Consider the following 17564-nt stretch of genomic DNA (forward strand, 5'->3'; position numbering starts at 1 on the left):
TCCAGGTTTTCAGGCATCACATAATCGTACAGCTGGAAGGGAACGCCCAGGGTCACCTAGTCCAGTCCCTGCAAGGCTCTTCATCGGGGATTGGACCGGGAGCCTTCTGCAGGCCAAGCAGATAGCCTCCTGCTGAGTTTTGGGCCTTTCCACACACAGCTGGCCAGACAGTATGTGCCACAGCCACCATTTCCTAGCTGCACTACTTCACAGGGGCACTGAGATGTGAAAGTGCACCCACCCAGAGCACCCAGCTCCAAAGCCCCAACTCCAGCCAGCTCTGCTCCACCCCACCCCTTGACCTGGGAAGGCTCTCTGGGGCTGTGCCTTCTGGCTTTTCTTCACACACTGCACTGGGGGCTCCACCCCAGGCACTTTTTTTACAAAAAATAAATAAATATTGATTTCACAAGTTTTGATTTTTTTCACACAGACAACCAGGCCTCTTGAATGGTGCCAGTCGAAAGCGCCCGCAGGCAGCCCTGCCAGGAGCCCGGAGTCTGAAGAGGAAGGGCGCGGGGGAAGCAGCAGGCTGGCTTGAGAGGCAGAGACCCAGTCCTGCCAGCACACTCACCTCTCCCTATCACTGTCGTCACTCGACTGCACTTCTTCCAGAGCCACCTGCAAGTCCGCAATGCGGCGGATGGAGGTCTCCAGGTCTGCCTGCAACGTCTGCCTCACTGCAGAGAGCTCATCCACTTGCTTCTCCTGGAGAAACATGAGCACAGGGTGGGGGGGGGGGTTAGTGGTGGCCCAGGAAGCAACACGCAAGCAAGGCAGTCCTGAACAGGTCAGCTCAGCAAATCATTTGCTCAATGCATTTCTGTTAAGGTATTGTGCTTTATTCTAGAAAGTGGAAGGTGTTTTGAAAAAAGACAATGTAGTGCAGTGGTTAGAGTGACAACCCAGGTCACTCATTAAACCAGGGATGGAGAACCTGCAGGCCTCCTCTTGGACCACAACTCCCATCAGCCCTAGCCAGCATAGTCAATGGCCAGAAATGATGGGAGCTGCAGCTCAACCACATGTGGAGGGAACCACTTTCCCCAGTGCCAGCACTGCAAAGAAAGCTGCCTCACACCAAGTCAGGCTCTGCCCTGTATTGTCTGCACTGACTGGCAGCAGCTGTCCAGGATTCCAGGCCAGGTGCCTTCCCAGCCCCACCTGGAGAGCTTGGGGATTGCACCTGCAACCTCCTGTATCCAAAACAGATGCTTTGCCACTGAGCTAAGTGCGAAACAAGATTCCATTTTCATGGTCTGGCATAAAGGGCTAACTTTAAAAGGAACAGGGATAGCTGCCTTACGCTGTGCTTTGTGACCTGGGCTTTGCTCTGAAAGCATCCAGAAAAAGGTGTGTTTTGAAAATGGATTTGAAGGAAGAGAGGAAGGTGGCAACGTGAGGCATTCCCAAAAACAAAACTAGGCTATTTATGTATGCAACGTCAGCAGCAAGGGTTATAGTGGCAAAACACTGGAAAGATAAAAACGTGAGGCATCCAAGAATAGGTATCTACCCAAGGACCTCTATGCAATAACAAAACAATCTCTAACCCTGGACCCAGACAGAATTAGCTCTCCTGCCAGGCTGTTGAAGGCAACTTTCCCTTGCTCACAAAGGGTTGCTAGCTCTGCTGCAGCCAGACTCAAAATTGCCAAACATTGTCTTTCACCTTTGGTGGACGTGCCCAAGGATTAAGGCTTTCTGGGAGAAGATTTATAATGAAATAAAAAAGGTATTTAAATATACTTTTCTGAAGAAACCAGAGGCCTTTCTCCTGGGTATCGTCGGCCAATTGGTGTCAAAGAAGGACAGAACTTTTTTTATGTATGCTACAACAGCAGCAAGAATACTTATTGCAAAGTATTGGAAGACAGAAGAACTACCCACTGTGGAAGAATGGCAGATGAAAGTTATAGACTATATGGGACTGGCAGAGATGACCGGCAGAATCCGAGACCAGGGGAAAGAGACGGCGGAAGAAGATTGGAAGAAATTTAAAGACTATCTTAAGAAATATTGTAAAATTGCTGAATGTTAAGACGATGTTGATTTTGAAATTAAGGGCTTGCCAGCTGTAATTTTTATGTGGATATGAAAAGTAAGTTTAAAAATCTAATAGAAACTAAGGGAAGGATTTGTTGAAAAGACTTAATTAGAGAATGGAATACACTAAGGAAAGGTATGAGGAGGTCGGGAAAGTAAGTTTCATGAACATAAGGGAATGAAGTTATACATGTGGTTTTTTGGTTTTTTGTATGTATTTTTGTTTTTTGTTTTTTGTGTTTTTTGTGATGTTCATGTTTTATAAAATTTGTGAAAATCCCAATAAATATCTTTTTTTTAAAAAAAACAAAATTGCCAAACATTGGAAGTCTGCATGAGGTCTCTCTAGGGCTGGGTGGTTTGAGAGGATTTGGGACATTGTCTTGCTTGAGTATGTAACCCATCACAAGGGTTATGAAATGAAGCCATCTGGATGCTGTATGGTTTCTGTTCCTATGATTTATAAATAAAAATAGTGCACTGCACAGCCCTCAACAACACATGTCTTCAAGGTACAAGAAAAGTTACAAGAATCTGACTCACAAAGAACTTTCTGGCAGTAAGAGCTGTTTTGCAGGGGAATGGATTCCATCAGAAGGTGGTGGACTCACCTTCCTTGGAAGTTCTTAGGCAGAGGTTGAATGGCCATCTTTAGTTAAGATACTTTAGTTGAAATTCCTGCATTGCAGGGGGTTGGACTAGATGACCCTTGTGGTCCCTTCCAACTCTACAGTTCTATGACTCTATATGACTTCTGAAATGTCCCTTTGCAGAATCTATTTTATTACAGTCTGCAAAGTGTCCTGAACGTTCTGTCCATTTTATTCCAACTGCAATAATTTGCTTAATACATTCATTGATCTTCGTTTTATTGTTTCTTTGTTATTCCTGAAAACTATGGTAAATGAAGATATCTCTACTATCATTATTTCTTTTTTTTTAAAAGGACAGTTAAAAGTGGGGGTCAAATCAGGTAAGTGTTCGGCCAGGCAGGAGGCTGGAAGGAAGGAATTACAGCAGCAGGAAATTGACTGAAAGTGCACTGGAAGGCAAATTCGCATGGGTGGCTCTTTCCACCTCCCTAAATGCCTTGATCTGATGAGACTTGGCTGTGCTGAGGAGGGTGGCTGGAGCAGAGAAAGGTGAGCTGCCTGCTGGGCAGATGAGACATTGGCCTCGGTTAAACTCCTAACATTTCTCTGATATTGCATCCACCTTTCCTGTAGGGAAGGAGTGATGTATGCTGAACAGACAGGAGGCAGACACCGGCTGCAAAAGGCTCCTAGGATGGGCAGGCTTGGCCTTCTGGGGTTCACCCTTGAAGGCCCTTGATCTGTTTGCTTTGCATGGTTCCCTTCACTTGCTGAAGTGGGAATCTTCTCTAATGGAATGCTCCCTGTCAGGACAGGTAAAAAAAGGAAAAAAGAACTTCTCCATGCAACGCATCGCTGAACTATGGAACTTGCTCCACCAGGAGGCAGGGATGGCCTCCAACTGGGATGGCTTTAAAAGAGGGTAAGATAAATTCATGGAGGATGGATTTCAAGGAGCAGGGACAGGCCCCCTCAAAATTCCCCAGTGGCCATGCACGCACACTGCAGGGTGTGCTCACAACATGCACGCAAGTCGTGGGGCATGTGCACATGGCATGCTGACATTGGAGGGCCAGGCAGTGTGCTTGAAGGACTCAGAAGCGATCGGTGGCTGCCACCCATGATGACTATACTCTGCCTCCACAGCTGGAGGCAGCAATGCTTCCAAAAAACCAGTTGCTGGAAGCTACAGGTAGGGAGAGTGTGTGTGCTCGGGTCCAGCTCACGGGTTTTGCAGGGGCATCTGGCTGGCCCTGTGAGAACTGGATGATGCTGGACTAGATGAGCCATTGGCTCTTATGTTCTTCATTGTTGCTTGGATTATTGTCCCAAAGCACAGTCAGCACTGCAATCCAATATACTGCAATCCAATATGCTGACTGCCATAACATAAATTATGTGCACATGCGCGCGCGCGCACACACACACACACACACACACACACACACACGGTCTTAAGGCAGGAGAGGAGACTTTTAGGACTGCAACTCCCATCAGCTTGACCATTGCACAGGCTTGTGGGCTTCCCAGAGGCATCTAGTTGGCCACTGAGCTGTGTATGCTTAGCCTGGAAGGGAGGACCCTGAGAGGAGATAGGATTCTTCAAATACCTCAAGGGCTGTCCCATGGAAGAAGGAACAAGCTTGTTTTCTCCTGCTCTGGAGGGTAGGACTCCAACCCATGGCTTCAAGTTACAAGAAAGGAAATTTTGACTAAACATCAGAAAGAACTTTCTGGCAGTAAGAGCTGTTTGACAGTGGAACAGTCTCCCTTGGGAAGAAGTGGACTCTCCTTCCTTGGAGGTTTTTAATCAGAGTTTGGATGGCCATCTGTCCATTAGTTGATATTCCTGCACTGCAGGAGGTTGGACTAGATGACCCTTAGGGTCCCTTCCAACTCTACAATTCTATGATTCTATGATGCTGACATATGGAACCTGGAACGTTAAGACACTGGGATTGGGCTGGAGTTTCTATCTTGTGTCACTCCCTTACTGGAAGTCTAAAAGAGCAACCTGAAGAATGGCTAGGCAAGTGTTAAAAATGTTTTTTATAACTGACACCTTTGTGGAATGCATGACCCACTTTTATAGCGACAGAGGCAGGTGCTGAAAGATTGCATCTCCCGGGGAGAAAAAAATGCAATGTCGGACAGGTAACAGTGGCTGTAATTGGCAATTTGTAAATGAGAATCAGGAAGGCAAACAACCTATTGTTTCAGAACAAACTCAGCCCCTCCAACATTTGGATGACAACATATATTAAAATAATTTTCCTCCCTCTCCCAAAGATGAAGCTCAATTCATCCCAACTGCCTGGCTCTGTTCTTTCAGTCCCCCTACCCCTTTTCTTTCTCTCTTCCTGACAACCAAGAGTGTCTGCCTGCCAACAACAATGAGCAGGAATTATTTGGCAAGATCTGGGAAATGTTGCTGCCTCCTTCGCTCATGACTGCGCTCAAAATGTATTTTTAAAAGACCCACGAGCAGTTTTCTCAATCTGGATTTTATAAATTATTATTAACAAACAATGCAAGTTCCCCCACAGCAGATGCCTCTCTATGTCAGCATATGCCCCCCCCTTCTTTGCATGGTGCTCACACATTTTTTTTATCTGGGAGGAGGGGTGCATGGCAGTTGAGTTATTGCCTTCTGGTGGAACTTGAAAGCTGAAAGATTTTCAAACTGTGACAGGGATTTAGAAGCTCTGGGGGTGGAAAAAAGGATGGGTCCACTGAGGTGTAAGGCACTGCCATGGCTGACCCAGAGCAATCATTCTGGAGTGAGGCAGAACAAAAGGTTTCAGCTCAAGTGCAGAAGCCATGTTGGTAGCAGGTGGCCTGGGACCCCCAAGTCTTGGGTCTTTTCTGCTGGGCTTTGTTTTAAACAGAACTTGGCCTCCAGGGCTGCTATGCATCCTGCAAAGCCAGAAAGACCCCAGGAACCCACCCTTTTAATTTGCTCCTGGGCCTAACATCCCTTGTGTGGGTCAAGAACTAGGATCACTGAGAGGCAAAGTTTGAAGCCAAATAGGTGCACTTGGATGGTGAATGGAAAGTCCTGTGAAACTGGGTCTGTGAGCCCCCTTCCTTCACCAGGCATTTTCAGGGGGCTGCATCTGTCTGCAGCTTGCTCCAATTTCTGCAGCTTTATGCTGGATGACAGGTTTTACTCCATTGTTCTTTGTGTACACAGCCCTGGGGTCTGTCTGGATGAAGTGCAGTTTAGAATTTTAAAAAATAAAAATCTGTTGTGGATTTGGCCTGGCCAAATCACCTAGCTCATGATGTCAGAGAATTCTGATGGAAATGGGAGTAGAAATTGCCAGAGGTGTTTATTTGCCCTGTGTCTGGAACAAAAATCAGTTCAGTGAATACAACTGATATCTGCTGTTGTTTATTTCAGTCCAGAAACAATGCATAATTGATTATGCCCCCACCATTTGCTTTGTGTTTCCTTGCATTGAAATGAATGGGATGCAATAATCTAATGACAACATAAGTTACAGAATTTCACCATGCTGGACAGTGACAATAATAACACCAACCTCCCTGGGGTTGTCAATGAATAGGTCCTCCAACGGCCCCCTCCTCATGCTGAGCCGGCCAGCACTTTCACGATGTCTCCTAGGAACTTATGACATTTCGGGGAGCTGGACTAGGTGACCCTCAGTATATGTTCCAACTCAACAATTCTGTGATTCTATGACATCCAGGTGGTGTCAAGGTGGTATCCCTTGAGGTTGCCTGGCTTGCATTTCTAGCCTTGCTCTTGACTCCTGGCTGGCGCTCTGATCCTGACTGCTCTCTGGTCCCGCCCTCCTGGCTGCCTTTCTGGCTGCCCTTCCCTCCTGGCTCCCAGCTCCTGATTCCTGGCATTCTGCCCTGCCCTGCCAGCTTCAGACAAGCTGACTGCAAGACAAAGGGGGCAGCATGTGTGTGTGGAGTTCGATTGGTAGGTTTCAATATGGTACTCTTGACAGTAGCTGAAATATTTACACTCATCCTGACCAACATGCCCCAGATACTTCTTCAGCTCTCTGACTGGCCTTGGGACAAAGGAAAGACTGAGTCTTTTCTAAGGGCCTAGGTGGGAATAGGATTTTGGTTTTGAAACAGGGAGCTATTGTTAAGAGTTGCCTGCCATAGAGCTCCCTGCTTTGCATTCAGGAGACATCAAGTGATGATGATTATTACTCTGTCTGTTTGAAAACCCGGGAAGTTTTAAGTGTCAAAGCAGTTATTTTGGGTATAAAAGATATTTTAATGCCATCGCTAAGATGGGAGTCACACAAGGTTATATGGTATGTGAGCAAGAGATGCTGCTTTAAAAGATAAAGGGGGGTGTTCAACATAATTGCACTCTTCTGAAGATGTATAATGTACCACATTTCTGGCTCCCCCCTTGATATTTTAAGCATACCTTGAGTATTTGGCTCAAAACCGCATCAGGATTATTGATGACAGAACTTGGGTATTTACAAGAAATTGAATGATGATTGAAATGGGCTTTTATACAGGAAGATTTTGGCACAATCTCACAGGAAACCGACATCACGAAAGAAGAATTGGCTACATCCTGCTCCTTTTTTCATCTGGGATTCTAACACTGAAGCCTTGCTTGGAAAGTAGGGTGGCTCATTTAAAAAACACTGAAATTCTAAGCCAACATTTGTCCTTTCTGATCCAGAGATTTCCTGTGCAGAAAAACAACCAGAGAGCAGTGGTGTAGTGTGGGAGGTGCTGACCCCCCCTGGTCCTGGGTGCCCCCATGACAGGCTCAATCATTGGAGCCTGGCTCTGGTGTGCAAGGGAATGGCCAAGGCAGCTTTCTCACACCCAGCCTCAGCAGATCCACTCCCGGGTCAAGCCTGACCCGGGGCAGAGTGTGGGATACTCGTCGGCAGCATTGCAGCAACTCTTCTCCGCTGGGCTGCACATGCGAGGGAGCTGGCTAGGTTGCTCCCAACTGCAGCTCCGTCGCTGGGTCAGGTCTAACCTGCAGGGCGAAGAGGAGGAGAGTTGGCAGCAGTTGCAGTCCTTCTCTGCTGGGCTGTGGCATGTGAGTGCACTGCACACGCTGCTTTGCAAGGCAAGATGCAGAGAACTTCCTCTGTGCTCTGCCCCCTCGGGGGACCACCCTGCCCGCCCTGGGCAGTTGCATTTTATGCTCTGCCACTGTCAGAGAGTGTTAACTTAAGAGGAATCATTGTCTCCTGGCCCCCTCCCTTGGAAACAGTGTGTGGGCTCCCACCTCAAGGAAACATGAAAGCTTTATTTTAAGAAGTCAGGATACATGGTTCAAATGTCCACAAGCAGAGTTTTGGTATACATGGCTTGTTGTTGTTGTTGTTTAGTCGTTTAGTCGTGTCCAACTCTTCGTGACCCCATGAACCAGAGCACGCCAGGCACTCCTGTCTTCCACTGCCTCCCACAGTTTGGTCAAACTCATGTTGGTAGCTTCGAGAACACTGTCCAACCATCTCGTCCTCCGTCATCCCCTTCTCCTTGTGCCCTCCATCTTTCCCAACATCAGGGGCTTTTCCAGGGAGTCTTCTCTTCTCATGAGGTGGCCAAAGTATTGGCGCCTCAGCTTCAGGACCTGTCCTTCCAGTGAGCACTGAGGGCTGATTTCCTTCAGAATGGAGAGGTTTGATCTTCTTGCAGTCCGTGGGACTCTCAAGAGTCTCCTCCAGCACCATAATTCAAAAGCATTAATTCTTCGGCGACCAGCCTTTTTTATGGTCCAGCTCTCACTTCCATACATCACTATAGTGGTACCTCGGGTTACAGATGCTTCAGGTTACAGACACTTCAGGTTACAGACTCCGCTAACCCAGAAATAGTACCTTTGGTTAAGAACTTTGCTTCAGAATGAGAACAGGAATCACCAGAAGCATTTCTCTTGGGTATTGTTGGAAATGAAATACAGTGGTACCTCGCAAGACGAACGCCTCGCAAGACGGAAAACCCGCTAGACGAAAGGGTTTTCCGTTTTGGAGGCGCTTCGCAAAACGAATTTCCCTATGGGCTTGCTTCGCAAGACGACAGCCCATAGGGAAATCTCCGGGACAGCGGGGAAGCGCAGCGCGTCTTCCCTGCTGTCCTCGGACCTCCTCCGAAGGCTGGCGGCGGGGCGGGGACAGCTCCTCCCGCCGCCGCCGGGCTTCAGAACGATGCCCCGATGCCGGGGGGCGGGCGGGAACGCCTCCCCCCACCGCCCGCCATCGGGACCATGCTTCGATGCCGGCCGGCGGGCGGGAACGCCTCCCCCCGCCGCCTGCCATCGGTACCATGCCCCGATGCCAGGGGGCGGGGACGGGGCGGGGCATGGTCACCGCCGCCAGCGTTTAAAAGCACTCTGGGGAAAGCAGCGAAGCGCGCTGCTTTCCCCGAGCATCAGGAAGTCCGGCGGGGGTCCTTGGGATTCCCTCCCAGCCCCCGCCTTTAAAAGCACTCCGGGGAAAGCAGCAAAGCGCGGCGCGCTTTGTTGCTTTCCCCGGAGTGCTTTTAAACGCGGGCGGCTGGGAGGGAATCCCTTGGACCCTCGCCGGACTTCAAAAGAGCTGCGGGAAGTCCGGGGGGGTCCAAGGGATTCCCTCCCCGCCGCCCACCTTTAAAAGCACTCCGGGGAAAGCAGCAAAGCGCGGCGCGCTTTGTTGCTTTCCCCGGAGTGCTTTTAAACGCGGGCGGCTGGGAGGGAATCCCTTGGACCCTCGCCGGACTTCAAAAGAGCTGTGGGAAGTCCGGGGGGGGGGGTGTCCAAGGGATTCCCTCACCGCCGCCCACCTTTAGAAGCGCTCGGGGAAAGCAGCGCACTTCGCTGCTTTCCCCAGAGTCCTTTTAAACGCAGGCGGCAGTGAGGGAATCCCTTGGACCCCCTCCGGACTTCCCGCAGCTCTTTTGAAGTCCGGTGGGGGGAGAAGGGCTTTTCTTCCTACCGCCAGCCTTCAGAACAGCCTTCTGAAGGCTGGCGGTGGGAAGAAAAGCCCTTGTCCCCCCCACCCAGCCTTCAGAAGAGGTCGGGGGACAGACTGTCCCCGGACCTGGTCTGAAGGCGGTTTCCCTAGGAACGCATTAATTGATTTTCAATGCATTCCTATGGGAAACCGTGCTTCGCAAGAAGAAAAACTCGCAAGAAGAAAAAACTCGTGGAACGAATTAATTTCGTCTTGCGAGGCACCACTGTAAATAGAAAGGAATGTAAGCTTTTTCTATATGCAGTAACAGCAGCAAGAATACTATTGCCCCAAAAATGGAGGCAAGAAGAATTACCAACGATGGAAGAATGGAGGATGAAATTAATGGACTATGCGGAACTTGACAAACTAACGGGAAGGATCCGAAACCAGTGGGACCAGAAATTTACTGAAGACTGGAGTAAATTTATGGATTATTTGAAAAGTATTTGTGATGAACAGATGATGTTTGTAGGTTTGCAAGAGGTTCTGTGAGGAATAATATTATTATTACCGTATTTTTCGCTCTATAAGACGCACCAGACCACAAGACGCACCTAGTTTTTGGAGGAGGAAAACAAGAAAAAAAATATATTCTGAATCTCAGAAGCCAGAACAGCAAGATGGATCGCTGCGCAGTGAAAGCAGCAATCCCTCTTGCTGTTCTGGCTTCTGTGATAGCTGCACAACCTGCATTCGCTCCATAAGACGCACACACATTTCCCCTTACTTTTTAGGAGGGAAAAAGTGAGTCTTATAGAGCAAAAAATACGGTAGTTTCTATTAACAGTTTCTATGCAAATGCAATTCTGGTTCTAAACGCAGCATAAGGGGTTTCTACAGTATAGTGTATTTTAAAAAAGGGTTTTAGAGTTTTTAGGGGTTTTTGAATGTTTTATGTAGTTTTTATGTAGTTTTATGTAGTTTTTATGTAGTTTTATGTAGTTTTGTGGTAGTTTTATGTAGTTTTAATGTAGTTTTATGTAGTTTTGCAATTTCATTGTCCTGCATGGGACAATGACAATAAAGATATATCTAATCTATCTAATTAGAAATATTGTAAAAATGGAGAAGGAGAGACGATAAGTTAAGAGATGTAAAGGCAATATTAAGTTAGGAAATGCATAATAAGTGATTAAGACGGAGGATTATCAGAGGTGCTGATGGAAATCCAATAAGAATGTATTTGTGATAAACTGTGTGGTATGTTTTATAATTTTGTATTTTAAAACCAATAAAAATATTTATATAAAAAAAAGAGGAACCGCACAGCACCGGTACAGCGGGCCCCATTAGCTAAAGTGGTACCTCAGGTTAAGAACAGTTTCAGGTTAAGAGCAGACCACCAGAATGAATTAAGTTCTTAATCCGAGGTACCACTGTACTGGGAAAACCATAGCTTTAACTATACAGATTTTTGTCGGCAAGGTGATGTCTCTGCTTTTTAAGATGCTGTCTAGGTTTGTCATCGCTTTTCTCCCAGGAAGCAGGCGTCTTTTACAGGGGACTAGGAAAGGGAGGGGGTGGCAGGTCGCCCCAGGTGCCATCATGGAGGGGAGGGAGTGAAAAATTATCAAGGAACAATTACTGCCCTACCCCGCGGCGGGGTGCGCTCCCGTTGCTCGGTCCCAGCGCCTGCCAACCTAGCAGTTCGAAAGCACCCCTGGGTGCAAGTAGATAAATAGGGACCGCTTACTGGCGGGAAGGTAAACGGCGTTTCCGTGTGCTGCGCTGGCTCGCCAGATGCAGCTTTGTCACACTGGCCACGTGACCCGGAAGTGTCTCCGGACAGCGATGGCCCCCGGCCTCTTAAGTGAGATGGGCGCACAACCCTAGAGTCTGTCAAGACTGGCCCGTACGGGCAGGGGTACCTTTACCTTTAGGGCGGTTCACAAAAAACTTTTTTTAAAAAAATGCCTGCTCCAAAGGTCTTATCTTACTACACTAGGGATTATATAGCTACATATGAAATTTCATGCATATCAGTTAATATCTTGACCCTCCTCCACGAAAATAGCTGTTTTCTTGGCTGTTTTCCTATGTCGTGAAGGCTGAAATTTCAACAAAGCATGTGCCTTTGCTAGACTCTTTTTGGGCACCTGCTAAAAGCATTCTTCTTTAGGCAAGCATACCTAGATGCTTAGGAAGTTGAAGTAATTTTAATCTTAATATTTTAGCTTTTGTATGTTTTAAAGTAGGATTGTTAATTTTTCTGCTGTGGTGTGTTTTTTTCTTTTGTTTTGGTAAACCACTTTGCAGGTTTTTTAAAATAAGTTTTATTAAATAAATAAATAAACAATAAATATAAATAAAATAACACAAGCCAAAACACAATTCATCCTGTAGATTTAGGTATCTGTCGCCTGCTTGTTATCAGAGGCTCCGAATCCACATTCCTTTGTAAGAAATTATGAAATAACGTAAAACCATTTTTGCAGGCAAAAAAAATCAATAAAATAAATAAATGGGGGGGTGACAAGAAATTTTCCGCACTGGGTACCACCTGACCTTCCTACGCCTCTGGTCTTTTAATTTCGTGACTGCTGTCACCAACTGCAGTGATAATGGAGCCCAAGAAGGTAAAATCTGTCACTGCCTCCATTTCTTCCCCTTCTATTTGCCAGGAGGTGATGGGACCAGTGGCCATGATCTTAGTTTTTTTGATGCTGAGCTTCAGACCATATTTTGCACTCTCCTCTTTCACCCTCATTAAAAGGTTCTTTAATTCCTCCTCACTTTCTGCCATCAAGGTTGTGTCATCTGCATATCTGAGGTTGTTGATATTTCTCCATAATCTAGCACATGTTTGCAATTTGGTCTCTGGTTCTTCTGCCCTTCGAAATCCAGCTTGCACTTCTGGGAGTTCTCGGTCCACATACTGCTTAAGCCTGCCTTGTAGAATTTTGAGCATCACCTTGCTAGTGTGTGAAATGAGTGCAATTGTGAGGTAGTTGGAGCATTCTCTGGGATAGATCTAAGCAAATATGTTGTCCAAACACCTGACACACACCCGAGCTCCACTTTTAAAGAGCCAATGATGTAGAAAATAGAATCGGGATTCAAAATCACCTTAACAAATTGGAGACCTGGGCCCAAACGAACAAAACCAATTTCAGCAGGGACAAATGTAAGGTTTTGCACTGAGGCAGGAAGATCCTGATGCACAAATATGATGGGGGACACATGGCTTACTGGCAGTACATGTGAAAAGGATCTAGGGATCTTGGTGAACCATAAGCTAATTTGTTGAAAGTGTGCTGCTGCAGGGGAAAAAAGCAAAAAAAAAAAAGGCAAAAAAAAAAGCCAATACTATTCTAGGCTGCACCAGAGAAGTATAGTGTCCAGATCAAAGGAAGTAATACTACCACTGTATTCTGCCTTGATCAGACCACACCTGCAATATTGTATCCAATTCTGGGCACCACAATTTAGGAAGGATGTTGACAAGCTGAGATGTTTGCAGAGGAGGGCAACCAAGATGGTCAAGAGTCTGGAATCCAAGCCTTATGAGAAATGGTTGAAGAAGCTGGGTATGTTTAGCCTGGAAAAAATGCTACCGAGGGGAGATATGATCGCCATCTTCAAATACAGTATATCAAGGGCTATCACAAGCTTGTTTTCTCCTGCTCTGGAGGGCATGACTCGAGCAATGGCTTCAAGTTACAGGAAAGGAGATTCCAACTAAGCATCAGGGAGAACTTTCTGACAGTAAGAGCTGTTCGGCTATGGAACGGACTCTCTTGGGTGTTTCTGGACTCTCTTTCTTGGAGGTTTTTAAGCAGAGATTAGATGCTCATCTGTCGTGGATGCATTAGTTGAGATTCCTGCACTGCAGGGGGTTGCCCTAGATGACCCTTGGCATCCCTTCCAGTGTTATGATTCTGTGTGAGCAAGGAGAAAGAGCTCACAAGGAAGTGCTTCTATGGGGGGGGGGGGCTTTGCTGAGTCTGTTCATGCCAGTGCAGGTGATGGTGCCTCCCTGAGTTCAATCCTCTGGGTCTCCCTTCACCTCTGCAGATGGGTTCAGTGACCCTGAGGGTATTTGGGGTGGGATTCAGGGCCTTATGCAATGGGGCTTTCCCTCCTCTCCTCCCTCCACTCTCTGAGTTTGACCCCCAGAAGAGCATGTGTGTCGAGGGGAGGCTGTTCCATCTGATGAGCTGATACTCTTGAACAGGCAGAACATTTACAATAGTGCAATGTTGGAATCCACCCTTTGTTTTATGAATGTGGTTTTACTGTAGATTTTATGCTGTTCACCACCAGGATTGGTCCCTCCCCCCTTAATGCTGGTGGCACATTTTTCAAAATAAATATCTCCACGATCACTTTTAGTAAATATGTATCTTGCAATATTTTCCTCCAGCCCAGATGTCTATTGGCAAAATACCCTAAAATCAAAAGGCGTCCAGGCATTTCTACAATCCCATCAGTCAGCAAAGTTAAAGACTAACCAAAATCAGGGAACAGAAGCCCAAAGCACCCAGCAATTATTACCTGAAAAGGATTAACAAAGAGTTCTGATTAACAAAGAGGCTTTGCTGGTGATTTTTTCACCCAAGGAAGGAAATAAAGAAGAACTGGATTAATTGGCTCAGCTTTGAAAATGCAGTCCAAGCTCCATCAAGGGCTCCACACCTCATAAATGCCAGCCTTTCATTTAAATGTGGGGATGAGATGTTGCAGTCCCCACAAGATGCTCTTCCACCTGTTTTCCACCTGCAGGGAGTTTGCTTGAAAGAAAAAAAATGGCTACTCACTCAATTTTACTTTTTAAAAATGGAAGGCAGGTGAATTTTGCAAAGGGGGGGTGTTCTTTTAAGAACATAAAAACTGAGGTGGTATAATCCCCACCCAAAGACTATACCACCTAAAATCTACATTGTTGGAATGAACCTCAAGCCTGCCTTTTCTCTAGAGCACTGGGAGCATAACAGCATGCCTGGGAATTGTCGTTTTGCCTGCCATGGAGGCATATCTGAACTGCAGCAATGCCTCTTGCAAGCTTGCATGGAGGCTCGTGTGTGTGTGTGTGTATGTGTGTACATGTACAGGAACCCGACTTTTGCATTACCAGAATATAGCCTACAAACTCTACTGCACAGCCATAAGAGCCACATCAAGTGCTTTGCCTGCTTGTGGCTTTGGATCCACGAACCACCAGCAGCATACTATTCGTATTCATTAAATGTCCATCCTGCAGGTGCCCAGGGCGGGTGCAGCCCCCCGACAAATTTGGCCTCCAGGCTGAACAAGCTTCTCCATCCCTACAGGGGCAACAGATGGATTCTCATAAGACCACCAAAGCCACTTCTTCCTAGGTGTGAGGTCCTCCTAGTCCTGCCTGTCTTCCTCCCCCAGAGAGAGTTTACCATCTCCCTTCCAGAGACCAAGGACAGCTCTGGTTCAGCCCCAGTCCAACTTCCAACACCAACAGTGTTGCAATAAAGCTCATGATGCTCAGCATGCACAGAGTGCCACCCCCACCCAGCACAGAGAAGCCAGGAGACATCGGGGATTCAGAACCTCCAGCTCTTTTTGAAAATGGCACCATGAAATATTAAAATTATGCATGGCATGGGGAAAGTGGGCAAGAGAAAACTAGAACTCATGGGCATCCAATGAAGCTGAACATTGCAAGATTTGGGACAGATAAAAGAAAATCCTTCTTAGTTAAACTGTGGAACTCCCTCCCATAGGAGGGCTGACGGTCACCAACTTGGATTGGACAAATCCACGAAGGAGAATATTATGGATGGCTCCTAGCCAGGATGGCTCTGCTTTGCCTCCACAGCTGGAGACCGTGATGCTTCTGAATACCAGTTGCTTCAAACCGCAAGGGGGGGGGGAGGGCTGCTCTTGCACTTGGGTCCTGCTCACAGGTTTCCCACAGGCATCTGGTTGGCCATTGTGAGAACTGGATGTTGGAGTATTATTAGATAGATGATGGATAGATGATAGATAGATAGATAGATAGATAGATAGATGATAGATAGATAGATAGATAGATAGATAGATAGATAGATAGATAGATAGAGATTCACTGCCCTTCATCCAAAGAGCTCATCAGAAGGTGGGCTAATGGCCAGAGGCAGCAGCCTCTTCTTAGGTCTGCATGTAGAGGGTTCCATCTGTGTGGGTGGGGTACCTCCATCAGATGGGCCGCATATAAATAATAAAATTAGTATTATTATTAATCTCCAATGGGATCTCATTGGGCCACAGAATCTGGGTCCTAGCCAATGGCGACTGGCCATGATGCTCTGCTCTGCTCTGCTTCCACAGCTGCAGCTTCCAGTGCTTCTGAATAGCCAGTTCTGCTTGAGGGTTTTCCATAATGGGCATCCGGCTGGCCCCAATGAGAGCAGGATGCTGGACTCCACAGGCTCTTATTGTGTTCTTGAATTTAGCACTGTTTCTTCCCCATCACTCATTCATGTAAAATGAGTGATGTAAAATGAAAAATGAAAATAGAAGTGGCTCCGTTGCCTCTAATGTGCAAGAGACAGAGTCTGGAACCTGGGTTTGAGGGGTGGGGAGTGGAGAGAGGAAGAAAATGGGCTGTGATTTGGAGGGCGGCTCAGCAGCACAAAGCCCAGAGGAGATTAAAGAGGCAAACAGTGAGTAATTTTGCCTGCTTTCTTCCACATTAACAGCAACATCATAGGCGCTTTTGTGCTGGGGCTGACATGGTGCTGAAGAGCTCCGTGGGCGCCTCTGATTGGTGGCAGAGTCTTTCCCTCCGTCCTCAGTGCAAACCCCTCTAATGGCCTGGGCTGATGAATGAGGATCCATGAAGTAATTGTTGCCAAGACAAAATACCCCTTTTCTGAGAAAGACTCCTGAGTACTAATGCAGCTGCCTTTCCGATAATGACCGTGGCTTAAGACGGTTATTTCCAGGCCTCTGCTGCTACGCCTTCTGCGTCTGCTGGCTCTGTCAGCAGCTGTTCCCTGGCCCAACGAGGAAAGCATCACTTTGCCCTCTGGCTTTGTTTCTCTTGGGCTCAGACTCAATGATAAATACAGCTGGCCCAGTCAGGGGCCCCTCCACTGTCCTGGGGGAGAGGAGCTGAGAGAGGAGGCAAGGACCCTTCTGTGTGGGAAGTGGCACCTTTCTGGGAAGTGCATCCAACCAGTCCTGGGGGTTTCTCTTCCTCCTACTTCCCAAATGCTCAGTAGGAAATGTCTGTGGCTATTCCATTAAGCTGCAGAGAGTAGGGCTATTCCATCAGGCTCTGCCAAGAGACCAGCCGCCTTGGCCTCTCCCCAGCCATCCCCTTGCATACGCAGGCATCACATCAAGTGACCTGAACTGCTTCTATCCCAGCAGCCCTTGACCTGAGGAGCTTTGATACAACCAGTCAATTTCTCACTGTGATTTTGCATCCCTATTTACTTCTCTGATCTGTGCATAGATTCCCAAAGCAATTCTGTCCCATGAGCCCATGTCCTTCTGAGGAGCTGTGCCCCAGACGCAGCTCTAGCGGAAGGCAGAGACCACAAGGGCCAGGCAGAAGGCTGGATTGGATTCTATTTCTGCAATTTACTGTACACTAGCACCCCTCTGTTAATATATTAAGTAATATTCATCAGGGCTGCTTGCCAGTTTTGAAGTGACAAAACCTCCACAAAACCTCTCAGGTGAAATCTCTTGCAAATCCATCAAGCAAAGGCAATTGCTGTAATTGGTATTAGCTGATCTTAAGTGCTGGTAAACTGCTGTTGGGCTGATAGAAAGCCACCATACTTTTTATTTCCCACAAAACTCAGAATTTACTAAGTAGGGTAAGATAACTTTCCCCCACAAAGAACCACAGAGTTTTATCAAGGTATCCTCAGTGAAAATTTCCCAGCTGAATCTTGTGGGGTGGTTTCCTCCCACCTTTTTTGCAGGAAAAGAATGCCCAAATCTCTCAATTTCCACCTTGCTGTCACAGCTTGTAGTCAGAGGGGATCAGACCTTTTCG

The 17564-nt window shown here is 47.0% G+C and overlaps 1 protein-coding gene across 14 annotated transcripts in view; it reads right to left on the bottom strand.

Annotated features, from left to right (window-relative positions):
• MYO18B (myosin XVIIIB) overlaps window positions 1-17564 on the bottom strand; it is a 362275-nt gene that overhangs the window by 46132 nt on the left and 298579 nt on the right. For all 14 annotated transcript variants that reach the window (XR_013390943.1, XR_013390944.1, XM_077920002.1 and 11 more), the window contains one exon: window positions 575-708. Coding sequence is in view for 12 of the 14 variants with exons in the window: in XM_077920002.1 (XP_077776128.1) it covers window positions 575-708 (134 nt within the window). In the remaining 2 variants the exon portion in view is untranslated. The remainder of the gene's footprint in view (window positions 1-574; window positions 709-17564) is intronic.

This window comes from Podarcis muralis, chromosome 16 (genome assembly GCF_964188315.1).
Source record: "Podarcis muralis chromosome 16, rPodMur119.hap1.1, whole genome shotgun sequence".
Classification (NCBI taxonomy): Eukaryota; Metazoa; Chordata; class Lepidosauria; order Squamata; family Lacertidae; genus Podarcis; species Podarcis muralis.